Here is a 19896-nt window from a genome sequence, read left to right as displayed (position 1 = left end):
AGTGTGCACAGGATTGCAGTAAAAGGCATCAATGAATTCTTCAAGTTTTAAAGATCACACTCCTTTCACATTTCATCTTTTATTTTTACCGAATTGTATCCTAAGATTTTTTCCTATTCTCTGTAGCCCCCTGCATGCCCCAAATACCTGCTTCTTGGAGAAGCTCCAGAAGGAAGGGGAGAATGGAAAATTTCCCCTTCCCCCTTATGCAAAGAGAGCTTTTTTCCACAAATGGATAAACAGGATACAATTTACTATGTTTAAAGGATGGAAAATTTAACCGAAAATCAGTGTCTCATTTTCTATAAAATGAGAAAAAAAATGAATACAAGGAAAACCAATCTGATTTAATACTCTGATGTGAAAAATCAGGATTCAGATGAGATGCAAGTTTGCAGCAACAATGCCATTCAGAGAAATTAATGGTAGATAATTCGTTAAGGAATCAACGAATTCATTAAGGAATTCGTTAAGGAATTCTTTAAAAAACAAAAATGTACACATCATTAGCTATGTCCTACAACCATCCTATAAACAAAGTGAACCATCAACAGAACATTTAGGGCAATCACTTCACAATGAAGTATCTTTGTACAAATTTAAGTTTCTAAAATATCATAGTGTACAATCCAACAGGGACCATTTCTCAGCTTCCATTAATTTCAAAGGCATTCCACAGGATGCCCATGCAACTAATGACAGAAGCTACTTATCAATAGTACTTGCTGGATTTTATCCTAAATAATTTGTATTTAGGATTATACATGAACAGAATGCATCATTTAAACTGATCTTTAAACAGCTAGGAAAAGCAAAAATACATGTTTACAAGCAATCTAAGCAACTAAGTGCAATCTGGATATTTCTAAACAGGCAAGACTTGCTTCACTTTCTACTCAGAGCATGATTAATCTAATGGGATTCAACAAGAGTTAAAATAAGGATTTTATAGAGGTATTTTTTAATTTAAATATCCTTCTTTACCATGACAACTTAACAGTAAATCAAACTCAATTTAAAACAAAATCTATGTTTTACAAAGTTTTATTATATAATTTTTGAGGGTTTACTGTGAATAATGTGTTAAATATTAAAGGTGAAAAGACTTTTCACCTTTAATATTTAACACATTACTCACAGAAAACCCTCAAAAATTATATAATTGCATTACTGAAAATTAATTAGGCATAAAATGATCTATTGCAATTGCTACATGTTGCACAAACTGCTGAAACTGGCCAGGTCTTCATTAATTTGGTTTCAAATTAGCAAGGCCTATGTGATTATTTGCATCTGCTTCTAAGCATGTTATTAAAATACTTTACTGAAAAGGGACCGGAAAAGGGTATTCAGTGCCTCTTACGATCATATGCTATCTTTTCAATTGCAAGATACATTAAAATTATGTTAAACATTATAAAACACAGTACATACAGAATCATACTCATCTTCATCTTCATGCTCATAGAAGGAATCAAATTCTGGTCCGATTTGATCCAAAAGCTCATCACAATCTTCATCACCAACAAAAAACCTAGGAAGATCACTCTCCGTTGCACTAACAGACATGATTACAGACGCTGAAGGGCTCTAGGTAGAAACTGCAGCCACTCTGATAATTGAGACACTGTACATAATTCCCAATGGCTAGGCTAATAATCTTTGCAATTTGGCACTGCTCTTGCAGTTGCTTGTTACTGTGATAAAGTCAAGCACCAAATGCAGTTTAACCAATATCATCTGTCCATTGTTTCCAGTTGTTACACTGTAAAAAAAGACCCTGGAGGTTCCCTGAGGTAATGCAGCAATTTTCTACCCTAGAGAAAGAGAAAGAGAAAAAATGTTGCATAGCTCCTTTAACATATTTCATAAATAGGTTAGTTCAAATCAGTATTTTAAAAAGGTTATCTTCCACCAAAACTTAAACAATTTTGTATAATATCAAAGTAATAAGAAGCAACGAAACTACAACTAGATAAATACACTCACACAAAGTGGAAAAGTCACTTTATAGACTGACTCACATTAATCTATTGTGCCTGAAAAATATAAAAAATAGAAAAAAACAAGAGTCAGCTGGAAATGGCAGGTGAGAGAAAAAGCAATGCAGAAAGTCTTTTCTGTGTTTTATCAAGATCAGTCATTAAGAAGAATAAAAAATGCTCAATCAAATCCTCACCCCAGCAGTGTCTTTTCTAGTGGCTGTCTGCTGGTGTTTTGCATCTTTTAGACTGTGAGCCCTTTTGGGGCAGGGAGCCATTAGTTATTTGATTTTTCTCTGTAAACCACTTTGTGAACTTTTGTTGAAAAGCGGTATATATTATAATAATAATAATAATAATAATAATAATAATAATAATAATAATAATAATAATATCAGCATGAAAATAAAGGTAAACCACTTTTTAAAAATCCCTCTCCACCTTACTTATACAATAACTCCTACTATCTTTTAGAGCACTATTTCTCAGACTGTGGGTCAGGACATACTAGGTGGGTTGCGAGTCTATTTCTCCATTCATTTCAATATTTTATTTTTAATATATTAGACTTAATGCTACTATGGTATGTGACTAAATTTGGGGAAATGTTACATACTTTTTAACAGGCTATTATGTATATGCTTTTAATGATAGTAAATGGGAATTACTACTGGGTAAGTGTGGGTAGGATTACAGCCTATGGTTGTGAAAAATTTTCCTGCTTGATGATGTCACTTCTGGTCATGACATCACTTCCGGTGGGTCCTGACAGATTTACATTCTAAAAAGTGGGTCCCAGAGCTAAAGGTTTGAGAACCACTGTTCTACACTAACTCTAGCCAGCAGCTGCATCCAAGATGGGGCATGATTCTGCACTCCCACAGGTTACTATGCCCATTTACCTTCCTATTCAGCCCCTTAATTGACCCGATGTAATCATCATAAGCCTTTAAGACATTCAGCAACAGATAGATGGGTTTCCCTCCAAAGTCACATCTCAGGAGAAATATTTTGGACTTCAAGACATTCTAGCACACATGCAAGAAATGTTATACTTGTAGCTAAGTTAGGGCCCAATCCTATCCAATTTTCCAGTGCCGGCATGCACTACATCTTGTGGTGGGGCAGTCATCACAGAGGCCTCCTTTAGGTATGGGAACATTTGTTCCCTTACCTTGAGGCTGCATTGTGGCTGCACCGGTGCTGGAAAATTGGATAGGATTGGGCCCTTAGCTGGGAGAGGAAAATTAAGAAGATACTGAAACAAGTTCTCAGATTTAAAAAATCAATAAAAATAGATTTATATAACACACACAAAAAAGGAAACATCAGTCTATACATTTTGGAAAAGAGAGAAGACACACAGTAAAAGGTACAAGATGAATCTAAAAAGTTATTTTCCATCAATGGTACATGTACATTTCTGTATAATGACTCCATGATCTAAGAATGCTGAAAGTTCCAGGCATGAATTGCAGAAGGAACTCATCAGTACAGAACAACTGGCTCTGGCAGCTCTTCTGTTGGATTATTTATAGCCAAATGAAGGTAGAGTTATTTCTATGGGATTGCGTCTGTGAATTCCTTCACGTACATCATTCGTTGTTTGTTTTTTAAGATAGAACATATATTGCATATACGTTATTCATCTCACAGAATTGAGTATGGTCTTCAATTTAAACCAAACTTAGTGATGATTTCAATAATGAATAAAAGTTTTTTGAATGGACTAATGGGGTCCTAAACAAATTAGAAACTATTTCTGAAGTTTTAAGAAAATCTATTTTCATATACAGGTGTGTGCCACTTAATGATGGGGAAACATTCTCCTATCCCTGCTGTAAGCAATTAAGTCTTTAAGTGAACATTCAGTCAAATCTATTTCCTTTGTTGTATAAACAGACACTCCCTGCCAGACACTAGCTGGCTGCACAGGCTACTGGAGATAGAGTGCCTCCTCTTTGCATTAAAAGCCTCTCTGTTGTGTAAACAGACAATCTGCTGCAGGCTATGGGAAATGTGATTGCCTCATTAAGAGCATCTTTATTGTGCTTTCCCTACTGTCATATATGTGGTCTGTTATTAAGCAAGTGGTTGTTAAGCGGCATATGCCTGTAATGTTTCAGATCAAGGCATTAAGAGGATCTGCTGTACATATCATTTTGTCTCGACTACAAAAAAGCAAAACTTATTATTTCCTTTTTGAGTGATCTATCTACTTCTCAATGACACAATACTCTAACACAAATTTAAAATGCTTTTATTTGCCAGTTTTTGAAGACATTCAAGACAACTTGTCTTACAGTAAGAATAGTTTTAAGTTTAATAAAAAGCTAAAAATTAGTCAAATTGCAATCCTGTAACACTTACTTAGGATTAAGACCCATTCAATTCAATGGAGTTTACTTCTCAGTAGACAGCCATACAAATGTTTTCTGCTTTACTATAACAGCTATTATGTAAACAATGTAGAAATTAAAAATAAGAGAAATGGAAGTACTTGCTTTCTCCATAAGACAGAAATTGTCAAATGACAGGGTAGTAGTAATATCCTGTGTCTAATTGGAAGTAAAACCCTTCACTGTGTCCTGTGACACTTACTCACAGGTAAGCATGTCTGAGACACAGATAATGCAGTTACAGAATAAAAAAGTGAAAACCAAAATGAAATATCTGCATACGTTATAGAAAGCAAGCATCAAGCACAATCTGCAATATTTCCCACCTCCTATTCCAAATTTTCCACTTCCTTGTGACTCAGACAGAATGAAGACAGGATGTTTGCTCCCTCCATTTAATTTTTTTTTTTTTAACATCCTTTACTAACTTCTCGCTGTGATTGAAATTTGTATCCCAAGACCTATCTGCTGCTTGAACCCTTTGGTAAGGTTGCACCCAAGTTTCAGGTTGCAATCCTAAATGCATGTGCTTTTGACTAAGTTCCACTGATCCAATTGAGCTAACTTCTGAGTAGACATGCATAGCGTTGCACTTCAGAAGACTTTATGCACTCAATTTCCCCCATGTTCATTTTCCCCTCCACATTCTATGGTTGTGGGGGGGATGGGACTAAAAGTAATGACGAAACAAGGCAGATATGATCAGAACAGAGCCAAATGGATCATTTTTCTTTTGGAACTAGTTCATGGTCACTTCCCTGGATGGCTTTAAAACCGGATTGAAAAAATTAATGGAGGACAGGTCTACCAATTATAACAGCTATGCTCTAATTCCAGCTTCAGCAGCAGTATGGCTACAAATACCAGTGCAGGTAAAAAATGGTGAGGTAAATTTATGCTTTTTCTCTTCTGCTTGTCACCTTCCCAGAGACATCTAGTGGACCAGCGAAGGAAACAGGATGCTAGTTAGGGATTAGCCCACAATCCTATGCAGGTCCTATTGAGTTCAATGGGACTTACTCCCAGGGAAGTGTGGTTAGGATTGCAGCCTTAGCCTAGTCCAGCTTTTCTTATGTAAAATGTCTGCTGATTTGAGCTACTGACCAAAAAGAAAAATTACACCAAAGGTCATTTTCAAGCAATTTTGGCACTGAGCCAGTGAATCTGTGTAACATATCCAGGCATTTTACATACACAAAAATGTTTGCATGTTCTCACCTACCACATACTTTAAAAAGAAAGTGAATTTTAATATGGAATTAAAGTTATTAATCTTACCAATGAATCCATTAAACGTCAAGAGACTCCGTAAAAATTAAAATATTATGAAATGCATATTGGAGGGAACACTTATAGAAGTGTACTCTAATACAGTGCTTCTCAAACTCTTTGGGAGTTGAGACCCGCTGGTAAATGTTGTTGGAGGTGTGCCCTGGTGGCACCACAGCTATCGTGGCACCACGGGATTCAGGGACTTCTCTACCTGGGGGGGGTGGTGTCTGCGGACCTCTGAGAGGCTCTGGGCCACTCCCATCTGCACGCTGGAGCACACTTCTAGTTTTTGTGCAATTCGCACATCGAAGCAATAAGAAGCTTGGGGGAGACCTGCAGATGGGGTTGCAAGTTTCCCAGACCCTCTCAGAGGCCTGCAAACCTCCCCCTCCACCCCAATAGGGAGACAAGCCCCTTGAGTCCCCATGGTACCGTGATCGCTGAAGCACTGCCAGGGCACCCATCACTAAAGGGGGAATGGCCCTTTTTTACTTCCTATGGTGGGTTGTGACCCACCACTTTGAGCACCACTGCCCTAATGCATAAAGGAAGCTCATTTCAAGGTACTCTCTTAAAAAGTTATCTTTATTTAGAATCCATCTGTCTTGTGCTGTATCCTGGTAACCTCAACAACCTAGAACTCATCTGTCTGCAAACAAAGGATGGGAGAATACACTTTAAGAGAATAACTGTGTTTACTATTTGGTCTTGGAACACTACTGAAATAGCATTTTAGCAACTGACAGCAATAAAATTGAAGTAGTTAACGTAGCAATTACATATATACTACCATAAATAAAAGCATAGGTTTAACATGACAAGAAATACTGACACAAAAAGGATGATAGCTTTTTATATTAAACTGTATGGTAACTACCACTTTACTAAAATCAAGAGTTACAATTTTGCTCTGTAATTCTATGTAGGCGTGTCAGTTTAACAGCATGATTCAGTGCTGCCAGAGTACAGCAGTTATAGTGCAACCCAGAGTACTGTCCTGTTATAACTAAAGTTGCATCTTATCAAGGCAGAGCCACGTTTCTCTTCACTTGCTTAATAAAAACTCTACTTTTCACTACTGCATTTTGTTGACTCAACACTGCACTACACTAGAAGGCAGCTGCTGAATTGGTACAACTTTCCAATTCTTATAGTGCAATCCAATCACCCACCCATGCACCCACCCACCCAAGCCAGCACAAGTCTCTTGTGCTGCCTCCTGAGTGTTGAAAACGTGCTATGAAGTACATTCAAGGCTACTCAGGAGCAGGCTAGGCCAGCACATGTCTATGGGCTGGTCTAGCACAGCACGACCTGCACCTGGATGGGGTAAGTTTGGGCCAGCCTGGGCAGGCTGGCACAGAGGGTGGGAAAGGGCGAGAGGAACTGAAGCAGGGATGGGGCATCTTGGGGTGGAAGAGGGCAGCCTGGGAGGCAGATCAGGCCTAAGAAGAGGGTGGAACTGGCCACAGCTGGCACGTGAAATGGGGTTAGGGGAATAAAATCCCCTTACACTGAATTTCAGCATAGCCCACATCTACCTTCCCTGGATTCAGCGCAGGTCAGTCAGCCTGCCTGTTCCAGTGCAAGTTAGGATTGCGCCCTTTTTCCCCCCACTTTTTTTCCCCACTACTTTTTTTCCCCACTATCTTTTTTCCCCCACTACTACTGGAGATGGTCTACTAGTGTTTTGGCAGGAGCACTTGTTGCTGCACCAGTACAAATAGTATAGAACAATAAAACAGGGTAACAAATATAAAATAGATTCACAGTTCAGTTACAGTTTTGATGGCAGAGCAACAAGGCTAGCATATATGACTAGATAATGTTAGCTGTCAGATTTTAATATATTGTGGTGTTCGAAATCCATGAACCCATATAGTTATTTAACAATTTAAGTACATTTCTGCAATACATGAATGAACAATAGTATAATGCTTCCTCCTACCACCTTTTTAGTCCATCATTGTAAAACTGGTGTAATGAAGTTTTATTCAAATTGTAGAGTTCTAGTTCAGCAGCATAAAGGATGATGTCAATAAAGTTCCAAAGACAACAGTTATGAGGTCATTGATAATGCTTAGCCAACAGAGGTAAGCATTACAAAAAAAAATTAGATAATGATAGTTACTATAAAATCAATATTTGGTACTTGCTATAACGTACAATATTTGGGCAATGACTTAAGAATTCCTTGCCAGCTATATTCTAATTGAACGACTAACAGTGATTTCTATGTTGTTCTTTTTCTATTAATTATTCCTATGTAAACACTTCAAATTTTAGTATGGAATGCTGCTTCTTTAATATTTTGTATCTACCAAATGTAAAAATTCAAACGATAGTTTTACTTGCAAAAGCTAAAAGTAACAAATACCAGCTCAAACAAAAAATTAAAACTGAGAAGCGTGAAAATTTTTAAAGAATACTTATGGAACATAGAACATAAGCCACATAAACTAGCAGACATGATATTTTTAAATGACTAACATTTTATTATTTAAGCATATGAACCTGCTTAAATAGAAAAGCCTAATGATTTAGTAAAATAATGAGTGAAAAGAACTTTAAAATAAAAGCTTACATTATCTGATGTTACACTAGCATGTTGCTAAATAGCATTACAAAGCATCTTTGGGCCAATGCACAAAATACATGCTTTCTTGACAACAGAAATTTCAGACTCTGCAACTGTGCATCCATGAGGAAAAAGTAGCATGCAATCAACTGCATAACATTGCCTGACATGCCTTGCATTTATTTTATTTGAATGTATGATGCATGGCATGTTTGGATATATGTGGACATGGTGTTGGGCCTGCCTGGAGAGCATGACCAGGCTAGAAACCTGACTTCAGGGTTAGGACTAAAATGAAGGACATTTCAAAAGCGATCCTTATATAATCTAATCCAAATGATACAAATAATTTAAAACATTGTTCTATATAATCACACACATACTATTTTCTTACCTAGAGTTACACACAAAAGCTGAACTATGTAGAAACAAGGAGTCATAACTCAACATACCATAGATACTCAGGTATAGTACATGAAATTTCTGCCAAGTAATCAAGCTCCAATTATCACTTCGCCTTATCAATCAGACGGGTCAATCAAGTCAGAGGGCAGAGCCTTTCAACTCTGAACAGTTTCCTTTCTCAAGCTGCAGACAGGCACCAGGCAGGTAGGGCAGAGATAGTTTCTACGGCAACTGGGAACACCAGGATGGGATCCTCCTTCCCAGGCTACAATTCAGTCCACCATTACTTAAGGATAACACCCATGGAAAGCAGTGGGTCTACTTCTGAGTAAAAAGGGTTGCAAATATATGCAGCTGCATCTCTGTGCTGTGAATTGAATTGCAAACTCCCAATTATGTGTTATGGGTTGTATGTTGTACATAGAGTTTCTGGCTTAACACACCAGATACCTTAAAGGTGGATTTGATTCATGGTTCAACCTTTTTCACTGGCATATCCCTTGGCAGCCTATTTCCATAAATTGTACCCTTCCTATTAGCAAAATGTTGCAATTAATAATACAAGCCCTCATCTCCCCCATATGAAAACCCAGACTTCATGTATTCATCACAGTGTTTTTTCTTTTTATCTGCTTGAAGAACAGAAGACTCTGCCTTTGCACTGTTTTGCACCAGAAGTGTGCTGAGAAATTCTGGGTGATTGATCACTTTCCATATTACATTTCAGCTTTTTTACTGTGCTGGTTTTAAATCACTGCTTCACACATGAACTGATGACCAAAAACTAGCTATTGGTGGGGCTTTCACAGTCAACTAGCTACCTCCCTTCCTGCCTTGCTGGTCCTTGCAAGGCATTCTGGAGCATAACCTGCATTCTGCCATTCATTTTCAAGTACCCCTAAAGGTCCTGTTGAGTGTCCCTGGGAGTACATGAATACCAGGTTGGGAACTGGTATGTAGTTTACAATGCACTTACTCTGATAGTGTTTACAAAAAAGTGGTGAAGACCAGAATTTAAAAAGAATTAAAATCTTATCTTATGATCTTTTACTATGTTTTTAATAAATTAGAGACTACAGTTCTTAGGTAACAATTAGTGGTAGGTTATTTTTCAGGATCTGGCCTTGGGTAAAATCAGACAAAACTATAGTCAGACACCCCCCTAAGTTTAACCCCAGACTTATCCGAGGGTCATAGCAAATTTCATGATTGTTGGCTCAAAACCTGCCCTGGACTTATCTGTGGGGTCGACTTATAGGTGATAGTTGCTTACCTCCAAATATTCAGAGCATCAGTGCACTCTTCAGTAATTTCAAATACTGGGCAGTATTCATCATTTCCTAGGATGAAAGGATTACTCAGTCAAACGCAAATATGTTTCTGTTGACCAAGAACAAGATGACACATCAACAAAAGTAGATTATGGAAAAAAATGTGATATCATATGCATAAGTCTCAGTAACAGGTTTTCAAAGACAGTCTAATGTTTAAAAGTTGGGGTTATAACTGTATGAATAACTAGTTAAGAACTAATCCCGTTGACACAATTCTGAGTAAACCTTCCTAAATTCTCAGTAAATATGCAAATGGTTGGGCTGTAAAAATGTGCTGTATGCAAACATACGATGATGCAGAGTTAGCTATAAGAATTCAAACTGGGAAAACACCTGGCTATCTTAATTTCAGATTCAATAAACACATTATCAGCATGGGATTTGATCAATTACAGAATTGAAGATCAGGGGCTCCAGACCCTTAATGCTTTTTGAAGTGTTTAACTTGCAACTGCAATTTCAAATTTTAAAAACAGCAAAACACACACACACACACTATGAATTACACAATATAGTAATGTATAGCCTGAATCTAAGCATGATGAAGGTCAAAACACATATTGAGAGTATTAGTGTCATTATCTGGGACAACCCCCCTCCAAGTAAGTGAGAGGCAATCAGCACCAGGACAGCAACATTGAGGGGTGGGGGTATTTAACCCAACAATTGTATAGAACAGTATTATCAACTGTTAGAGCAGCCATTTTCAACACACACTGGTGTGCCGCGAATGGTCCCCAGGTGTGCCGTGGGGAGGGTCATTTATCAATAGGACCATAAGGGGATGTGAACCCCCATTGACAGCACAGTGTGCCTTGTCAATTGTCAAAAAGCTGATGGTGTGTGCCTTGACCATTTTTGTGCCTTGCCAGTGTGCTGTGAGATGAAAAAGGTTGAAAATCACTGTGTTAGAGCCAGATGTAAGGCCAACTCCAGATTCAGCAGCCTCAGGAGAGACCTTCAGTGAGCCCTCCTCCCCTTAACTTTAGGGACATGTAAGGCATTTATTACATCTGCTGTTATAGTAGCAGAGGTAGAAACCATGCTGTTTTAGCCATTGAGCATATTGTGCCTACCAGTTCCTCCCTGTATCCCCCAAAATAGTATAATAATGTGCTATATGTGTCAGGACCACTGTGTGTGTGCATAGGGAGAGGATGTGGGCACATGCACCTGCAAGCTACAACACCATTGCTGCTCCTTCTGCCACTGCAGCAGCAAGTTAAATACCTCATCTCCAGGGTCAGTGAAAGGGGAGGTCACTGGTTCAGTCTACTCTTTTCCACGGGGAATCACAGTAGGATCAGCAGCAGACCCTCCTGGAATTCTATCCTCTAATGTCAAGAAAAATATGCTCACCTGTGTTAGGCATTTATAATTGTTATTATGTATGCTACATCACAACGTTATGCTGTTTAAGCAAGCAGATGAATGCTTTTTGCTTACAATTATATTTAGCTTCACAGGATAAGCCCAAAAAGAGAGAAACATCCACAGAGGAATGAACAGAGGCCATATAACCAATAACTGAAGAATTTATATTATGGCAGACACGACCAGAGGAGCAATGTTTTGAACAGAATTGTTTAGATAGACCATCAAGATACTGTTTGACCAAGAACTCTGCCCAAGCAGGGAGGATGAGAAACAGTCACAGCATGTTAAGAAGAGGTGAATAGGCAAGGTGCCACTGACAGTTCGGTCCAGACAGAACTTTCCAGAACTGTAAACATTTATGCCATTACCAGGCAAAAGTAGAAATCACTGGTACTAGGTTTATGATGTGAAAGACTGTAAGCTTCATTATATCAAAGAAGATCAACAGGACACATTGTAAAGCTGTAGACTTTCTCCTGCTTTCTGTTCATGATTTAAGCTACCAATTGCCCTGACCAGGAAGTTATATCAGTATGTTTATGTCAATACGAATGCTTAGCTGTAAGAACTATTACTCTTTTATTGTACAGAATTAAATGTAACATTTAGAATTAGCCTGTTTATAAATTAAGCACTTCTGCATGCATGTCTGGTCTTTGTATTCTGCTTTTAAAGATTTCACTACTTAAATGTGATGATCACTCACTGGTCTTTAGAGATGCTTTAATTCTTGGGATTGGAAGGCAAAAATGAAGTGTTAAACTTCATTTGTAGAACAGCATTTTGGAAATAAGATATAACATCCAAGTCATTAGACTAGGATTGACACATTAGGGTCTTTTAATTTGTCCACAAGACCCTTAAGATAAAGGGTCAAACTGTTACTAGAATTCCCTACTGAAGCTTCCCAAAGAATAATCATCTCTTCATTTAATGATGAGCAGGTACCCAAAGCCGTTTCTGTGGAATGCCGTTTCTGGCCAGAAGAATGCAGATCAACAGGCCTGCTTCTGTGGATTAACACGTTTTACCATCAGCCAGCATGGAGTTCATTTGCAACACTTTCTGCCCATCCATCAGGAGGCAAGAGCCTGGACTGCATCACCAACTAGTGAGACCAGAAGAAACTATTCCACACACCAATATATCCCTAACTATACTAGGTAGAGAGAGGTTGCAACTCAGCAATATGCTTTACATTCCTGGGATCTCTCAAGCAGGGCTGAGAAAGACCCATATCCAAAAACCTGGAAAGCTGTTGCCAATTCATCAGTATAAACAATATCAGGCTACATGAACTAATGATCTGATTTACTATAATGCAGCTTCATATCAACCACAATGCATGTAAATGTTTTTGCATTAATACTTAAAAAGAAAAAGCTATGAAACCTGCCATATGCTCAAGATTAAATCCTTCTAAATTGGTACTGAACTGACACTTTTCCATGCCAAGAAATTTTTGTTTTAAATCTGCCTGTGTTGCATAAGCATCATCTCTCTCCTTTTCTCTCATTCATCAGTAATCTTCTGTTCTTGAAAAACAATTATTTTTCCAATTAGCTATCAGATCCTAAACACTCTCTGAACTGAATCTTATAAAATTGTTCCATTTTTTTCACCCTAAGACTCTAGTACAAACCAACTGCCTTTCTTTAATTATATTAGCAACACATTTATTATCCTTAAAAACTTAACTGACAAAACCTACATTATATGAAAGGCATACAGATATCCAAGTGAAACAGTAGATAGCTTTCTCTAGTCAGTATTGCACAAATGAGATAAGAGAACATAAAACTTTAGTTATCTCAAAAACAATTCAGGAGCTTGTTAGTTTAATAGCTCAAAAGTCATTGCTAATAATAGATTTGAACTATAAAAACTATTTTCATGGCATGCATACTTTACAAAAGGCTTAAAAGAATGAAACGCTGCCTTGTCAAGGTCATTGGGCTCTGTTTAAGATAGTAGCAAATGTGCCACAGCACGTGAATTGACTGGGATGCACAACAGTAGTTGTCTGTTGCATACATGTAGTTCAGATAACTTTCCAATATCTTAAACCAAATTGTTTCAATTAGCCTATGCATGTTTACTTAGAAGTACATTTATGATCAATGGGGCTTCCACAGGTGTGTACAGAATTTCAGTCAAAGACACTACCAACACCTGATATTTATGTAACTTTTCCCACACTATATGTTTTAAAGCAGGGGTCCTCAAACTTTCAACTTTAGGGATGCTGGACCTTTAACAAGTGTATAGAAGAGAGAATTTCAGCAGGTGCAGCTTGTCATCTGACAAGCTGCACCTGCTGAAATTCTCTCTTCTATACACTTGTTAAAGGTCCAGCATCCCTAAAGTTGAAAGTTTGAGGACCCCTGCTTTAAAGGAAGATTTTGAAAAGATTTCCCTCTGCAAAAGTTATACTTGAAGCAAATCAATCTTTGCAGCTCCCCATGGGTTCAATTTACACTTATGTTGGGAGTGTTCATTTGAAACATAATTATTACCCTTTCCAAAAAATATACACATGGGAAAAAGTGCTTCCTGTGCTTCCCTGTGCTTCCACCAGTAATTTTTTTTTTTTTTCTGGAACGACCACTGTAGGTATGGTACCAAGCATAGGCTTAATGACCTGGAATTTTAGCCACCTGAAGCAATGCACAGCAAAACAGATTTCATTTGGCTTAGACACTCCTAACTTTGCAATCTCAGGCTGCAACTCTGTTTCCCTGTTTGCTGCCCACACAGTTTAACTCCATCATCTCTCTTAAGAAACACACAACTATCCTAAATGCACCTGATCCTACTCAGGTTGCTCATGCTCTAGTGCCACAAATGAAGTTTGGACAAAGTCAAAATTCATTTTACAGCATCATTTTTAAGTAAAAAAGGAACATCACCAACTCACTGTCAGATTCCTACATAAGCGTATTTGCATTAAGACAGACATTCGGGAGATGCAGCAAGCACAGAGGCTAAGTTACAAATTAACTCAATATCGCCCCATCAATATTTTATGTTTGAGCAACATGATCTCAAGGCAGCTTGCTTCAACTGAGGCTTTGGAGAGGGAATGAACAAACACAACATTCACTTTTTCCTTCAAAAATGTTACAAAACCTTACTGGCTGCCAGGGATCAGTGGAGGCAACCTTCCCCCCCACAGTACACATCCCTAGCTTTGCCAGCAAGCAGCAGGAAGGTCAACACAGAGCTGCTTGCACATCTTGCGGCCACCACTGCAGGGGGAAAGCAACATCAGCAAGTGCCAGAGCTGCGGATGCTAACAGTGGCATCCAGGACCTTGAATCCTGCCTGGTTGGCACAATGAAGGATTACATTATGTTAACAAGAAGTTCCTGTGCAAGCAGCCTGATTGTGCTACTTTGAAATGGCTGTTAAACTTGTGTGCTGGACCCCTCCTCCCAGCACAGACTGCAATGTGTTTCATGCCCCCCTGACATTGTGTGTGTCTGTGTGTGAGAGAGAGAGAGGTCAAAGAAACAGAGTGGGAAAGAGTTTTCCTGTGTGTATGTGTGAGTTAAGTCAAAGAAATGGAGTGGGAAAGAGTTGTTGTGTGTGTGTGTGTGTGTAGACAAAGATATGGAGTGGGAAAGAAAGAGTTGGGGTGTGTGTGTGCGCGCGCGCAAGTGAGTGAAGTTAAAGAGCGGAGTGGGGAAGAGTTGTCATGTGTGTGCGTAGACAAGGAAACTGAGTGGGAAAGAGGTGTGTGTGTAGACAAAGAAACGGAGTGGGAAAGGGTTGTCATGTGTGGGTGAAAGACAAAGAAACAGAGTGGGAAAGAGAGTTGTGTGTGTAATCAAAGAAAGGTGTGGGAAAGAGTTCTTGTGTGCTGGCTTTGGGTTTGCACAGTCCCTTACACACACACTGTCCATATCTGAGCATCCACATTTTGCAGCTAAGTTTGCAGTCGACACCAAACTTTTCAGAGTAGTGAAGACCAGAAGTGATTGTGAGGAGCTCCAGAAGGATCGCTCCAAACTGGCAGAAAAGGCAGCAAAATGGCAGATGCGTTTCAATGTAAGTACCGTAGATATTCGCCTATAAGGCAAAGAATTTCTTTCCAGAAAAGCAGCCTGAATCATTGCCCTGCCTCATCTCCAGGGCAGGCAAACAGCGAGGGTGGGGGGGGAGGCAAGTGAGCCAGCCAATCACTATTGTGGGAGGGAGGGAGGGAGGGAGGGAGTAAGTGATCTTCTGCTGAGAGGAGGCTGTGCAGGCTGGGGCTGCTGCTGAGCATTTGCAGCTGCCTGCGGGTGTGGTGCGGGTGTGCTCCACATGCTCCGTCAAGCTGTTGCCCAGCTGCAGAAGCTCCAAGGGCAGGGCAGGGCAATTGCCACCGCAGCCATCAGCAGCCCTCCTCACTCAGCACCAGCACCCACGGAGGCATCTCTGGAGCGGCACCCAAGACAGAGCAGGAGACAATGAGCTGTCTGTGGGAGGGGGCATCTGAGTGAGGGAGAAGCAGTCATTTGAAACAGCTGAGTCCATCTCCTCTTTCCTTCTTGTTCCCCCTTCCTACTGTATTTAAACTTCAAGCACTCCACTGGAAAGCCCAACTTGCTAACCCCCTTCCCATCCCCCCCACAGATGAAGCTGGACAGGGTGAAGGGGGGAGAGTGATCTTTTTAAAGAGAGAGAGAGACAGCCTGCAGAAGGCTGTACCTTTGCTTCTCAAGCCATTGAAAGGGTTAAGTCCATCTCCTCTTTCCTTCTTGTTTTTGCCCCTCCCCCTTATTGAATCCAAACTTTAAACTCTCTGTTGTGAAGTTGAGGCTTGCTAGCCCCTCTCCCCATAATCATTCACCACTGATGAAGTTGTACTGGGGGGGGAGAGGAAGAGTTAACTTTTATAAAAGTTTGTGTGTGTGAGAGAGAGCACTTAAAACAGTTAAGGCTACAATCCTAGCCTCACTTTCATGGGAGTAAGCCCCACTGACTATTAAGGGACTTGCTTCTGAGTAGGCATGCCTAGGATTGGGCTCCCAGTCTATTCCCTCCTCTTGCTTTCCTCTCCACCTCTCCCCTTACTGTATACAATCACACTTCAGTCTCTCCTTTGCAAAACTTTTTGCAAACCTCCTTGCTAACCTCATTTCCCCTTATCCTCACCAATGAAGTTGGACTGGAGGAGAAAAGTCCCTGCCTTTGTGTATGGGGGGGGGGGCATCTGTGAGAGAGAGAGCAGCAATCTCCCTGTGTGTGTGTCCTTTTCACTGGAAGAGTCCTGGAGACCTTGCAAAGATGCAAAACAAAGGAAAAGCAGAGAGTAGAATTTAAAGTAGAATTATTCTGCAGCAACAGGTATTTTAGCCAGAGATCTTAGCTGCATGCTGGCAGGAGCTAGGAAGCACTTGCAACAGCTGCTTATGTAGTAAGCTTTTAAGAGAGCATGCTTGCTTCTGCAGTATCCCCCTGCCAGGACCTCCACAAGAGCGCCGCTGCCCTTCCTCCACAGTGGGTCTACTTCCAAGTAAATCAGGTGCAACTATGTGCAGCTGCACTTGCTCAGTCACTCCTTGTTGTTTGTCTCTCTACTGTGAACTGAACTGCACACTCCCAGTTGTGTGTTCTACTTAGAGCCTTTGGCTTAAGGCACCAGGCACTTTAAAGGAGGATTTCATTAATGGTTCTACTGGTATGCTGTTTCCAGTGTACTTAGAGCCCAATCCTAGGCTTGTCTACTCAGAAGTAAGTCCCATTAAAGTCAATGAGGCTTACTCCCAGGAAAGTGTGGATGGGATTGTGGCCTTACTCTGATAGTGTTTACAAATGGTTGTTGAGAGAACAATTTAAAAAAATAGTGAATAAAAATGTATCTTATGATCTATGAGATAGATCATAGTTTTTAATAATTTAGAGACTGTTTTTAAAAATTGTGTAGCATGTACATACTATGTATGTATACATGTATGTATAGATGTATACATACTATGTGTATATACTGTGTTTTTAATAAATTTGTGACTGTACAGTTCTTAGGTAACAATTACTGGGAGGTTATTTTTCAGGATCTGGCCTTGGGTAAAATCAGACAAAATTATAGTCAGACACCTCCCTAAGTTAAACCCCCGTCTTATCCGAGGGTCATAGCAAATTCCATTATTTTGGGCTCAAAATCTGCCCTCGACTTATAGGCGAGTATCTATGGTAGGGTCATGTGCGTTGGGGCAAAAAATCAAAACTTCACATATAGGCTGATGGTTCTGAGCTGTCTGTGACAGATAAGGACTAAGATGTTTACTGGGCTGGGGCACCTTCCTGCCTTATGAGGAAAGGGTAAGGCGTTTGGGCCTCTTCAGCCTTGAAAAGAGAAGCCTGAAGGGGGACATGATTGAGACATACAAAATTATGCAGGAGAAGGATAATGTGGATAGAAAGATGCTCTTTACACCCTCACATAACACCAGAACCAAGGGACATCCACTCAAAAAAAACCCTGCTAATTGGGTAAGAGGCACTTTTTCAAGTGGGTGCTCCTTTTTTTAGCAAGGGGAGAGTAACTGGCCCACTTCATCCCAGCACTGTCTGTTCTAGTGGCTGTTTGCTGGTATTCATTTGCATCTTTTTAGATTGTGAGCCCCTTTGGAACAGGGAGCCATTTAGTTATTTGATTTTTCTCTGTAAACTGCTTTGTGAACTTTAGTTGAAAAGCGGTATATAAATACTGTTAATAATAATAATAATAATAATAATAATAATAATATAAAATTGAGTGTTGGGAGAGTTAGAACAGACAAAAGAAACTGTTTCTTTACTCAGCCTGTGGTTGGTCTGTGGAACTCCTTGCCACAGGATGTGGTGCTGGCATCTGGCCTGGATGCCTTTAAAAGGAGATTGGACAAGTTTCTGGAGGAAAAATCCATTACTGGTTACAAGCCATGATGTGTATGTGCAACATCCTGACTTTAGAAATGGGCTCTGTCAGATGCAAGGGAGGGCACCAGAATGAGGTTTCTTGTTATCTGGTGTTTTCCCTGGGGCATTTGGTGGGTCACTGTGAGATACAGGAAGCTGCACCAGATGGGTCTGTGGCCTGATCCAGTGGGGCTGTTCTTCTGTTCTTATCTCAGGCCAGGCAGGAGAGAAAGCACTGGCAGGCGGCTGGCGCTGCGCGACGCAGACCTGCTAGTGTCCTGTGAGGAAGCCCGGGGCGCCCAAGCCACCTGCTTACAGCCTCACTGAACACAACGGGCTCGCTTCCGAGCAAGGTGACCGACAGCTGTGTGTGCCGAGGCTGAGCGCGCCGGACCGCAGAAGCCCGGAGCCCACACAGGGGCTCTCCCGCACGCCTACGGAGGAGAGCGAGCCCTTCCCGCCTTTGTGCGCGACCCGAGGCGAGGGGCGAGCAGAACGACCCTGAAGCTCCAGAGGGCGCGTGGCGCCGAAAGGGGGGCGCGCGCCCACCTGCCCCGGTCTCGAGCCTCGCCTACCCACTTGCACCTGCACGCGCTCCTTTCTGGCGGTTAGAAGCCAACCGTCTTTAGGCTGGTGGGGGGAGCCGCGCGCGCTGAAAGGAAAGGGAAAGCGTCGCCGGCCGCCGCCCACCCCAGCTCCTCACCTGCGTGCTGCCGCCGCTCTCATCCCTTCCCATTGAGAAAGAGGAAGGCGGTACCGGGGCCGCCTCCCCACCCTTGACCCGCCGCCTGTCCCCGCCCCCTGCTTTGCGCCCACCATAGACGTCGACTCGAGGCGATTCCTAGACCGGCGATTCCAGAGCCCCCCCAGCTTGCAGGTTCACTTCTGCGCTCCGTTTCCTTCTGCGGGGTGAAAGTGCCAGCAGCCTACGCGGAGCAGTGGAGAATCGCTGGTTGCTCTGCCCACTCCCACCCACGCTTTCCTGAGAGTAAGCCTCATTGACTACAATGGGACTTGCTTCTGAGTAGACATGCATAGGCTTGGGCTGTGAAGCTGCCATCCTGTCCACACTTACCTGGGAGTAAGCCCCATTGACTGCAGTGGGACTTACTTCTGAGTAGACATGCATAGGCTTGGGCTGTGAGGGCCCTATCCTGTCCAACTTTCCCGCACTGATGCAGCCCCCAGGCAAGGGACAAGCATCCCCTTACCTTGAGGAGGCCTCAGGGGCTGCCCCTCCACCACAGGTTGCAGTGCAAGCCCCATTGACATGGCTGCATCAGTGCTGGAAACTTGGATAAGATTGGGTCCTTTCTCCCCAAGGGAAGCGTGCGCAGGATTCTTTCCAGCAAGAGAGGTAATGCAATACTTGGTGACAACCTACTACTGTAGCCTAGTGCAGTGTTTCTCAAACTGTGGGTCAGGACCCGCTAGGTGGGTCATGAACCAATGTCAGGTGGGTCCCCATTCATTTCGATATTTTATTTTTAATATATTAGATCCGATGCTGCCATGGTATGTGACTGCATTTGGAGAAATGTCACAGGTCTGTATTTTTAACAGGCTACTATGAAGATGCTTTTAACAACGATAGTATATGGGACTTAGGGCCCAATTGTCCAATTTTCCAGTGCTGGTGCTGCTGTGCCAATGGGGTATGC

General features: G+C 41.1%; 1 protein-coding gene across 1 annotated transcript in view; it reads right to left on the bottom strand.

The window, feature by feature from the left end:
• PPIP5K2 (diphosphoinositol pentakisphosphate kinase 2) overlaps window positions 1–18970 on the bottom strand; it is an 81149-nt gene extending 62179 nt beyond the window's left edge. Inside the window, exons 1-3 of the mRNA XM_066616928.1 lie at window positions 18939–18970; window positions 9910–9976; window positions 1435–1817 (exon numbers count right to left, since the gene is read on the bottom strand). Coding sequence (XP_066473025.1) covers window positions 1435–1569 — 135 coding nt within the window. The 5' untranslated portion in view covers window positions 1570–1817; window positions 9910–9976; window positions 18939–18970. The remainder of the gene's footprint in view (window positions 1–1434; window positions 1818–9909; window positions 9977–18938) is intronic.
• Window positions 18971–19896: the final 926 nt, after the last annotated feature.

This window comes from Tiliqua scincoides, chromosome 2 (assembly GCF_035046505.1).
Source record: "Tiliqua scincoides isolate rTilSci1 chromosome 2, rTilSci1.hap2, whole genome shotgun sequence".
NCBI classification, from domain to species: domain Eukaryota; kingdom Metazoa; phylum Chordata; class Lepidosauria; order Squamata; family Scincidae; genus Tiliqua; species Tiliqua scincoides.
This window is presented reverse-complemented; position numbering and strand designations above follow the sequence as displayed.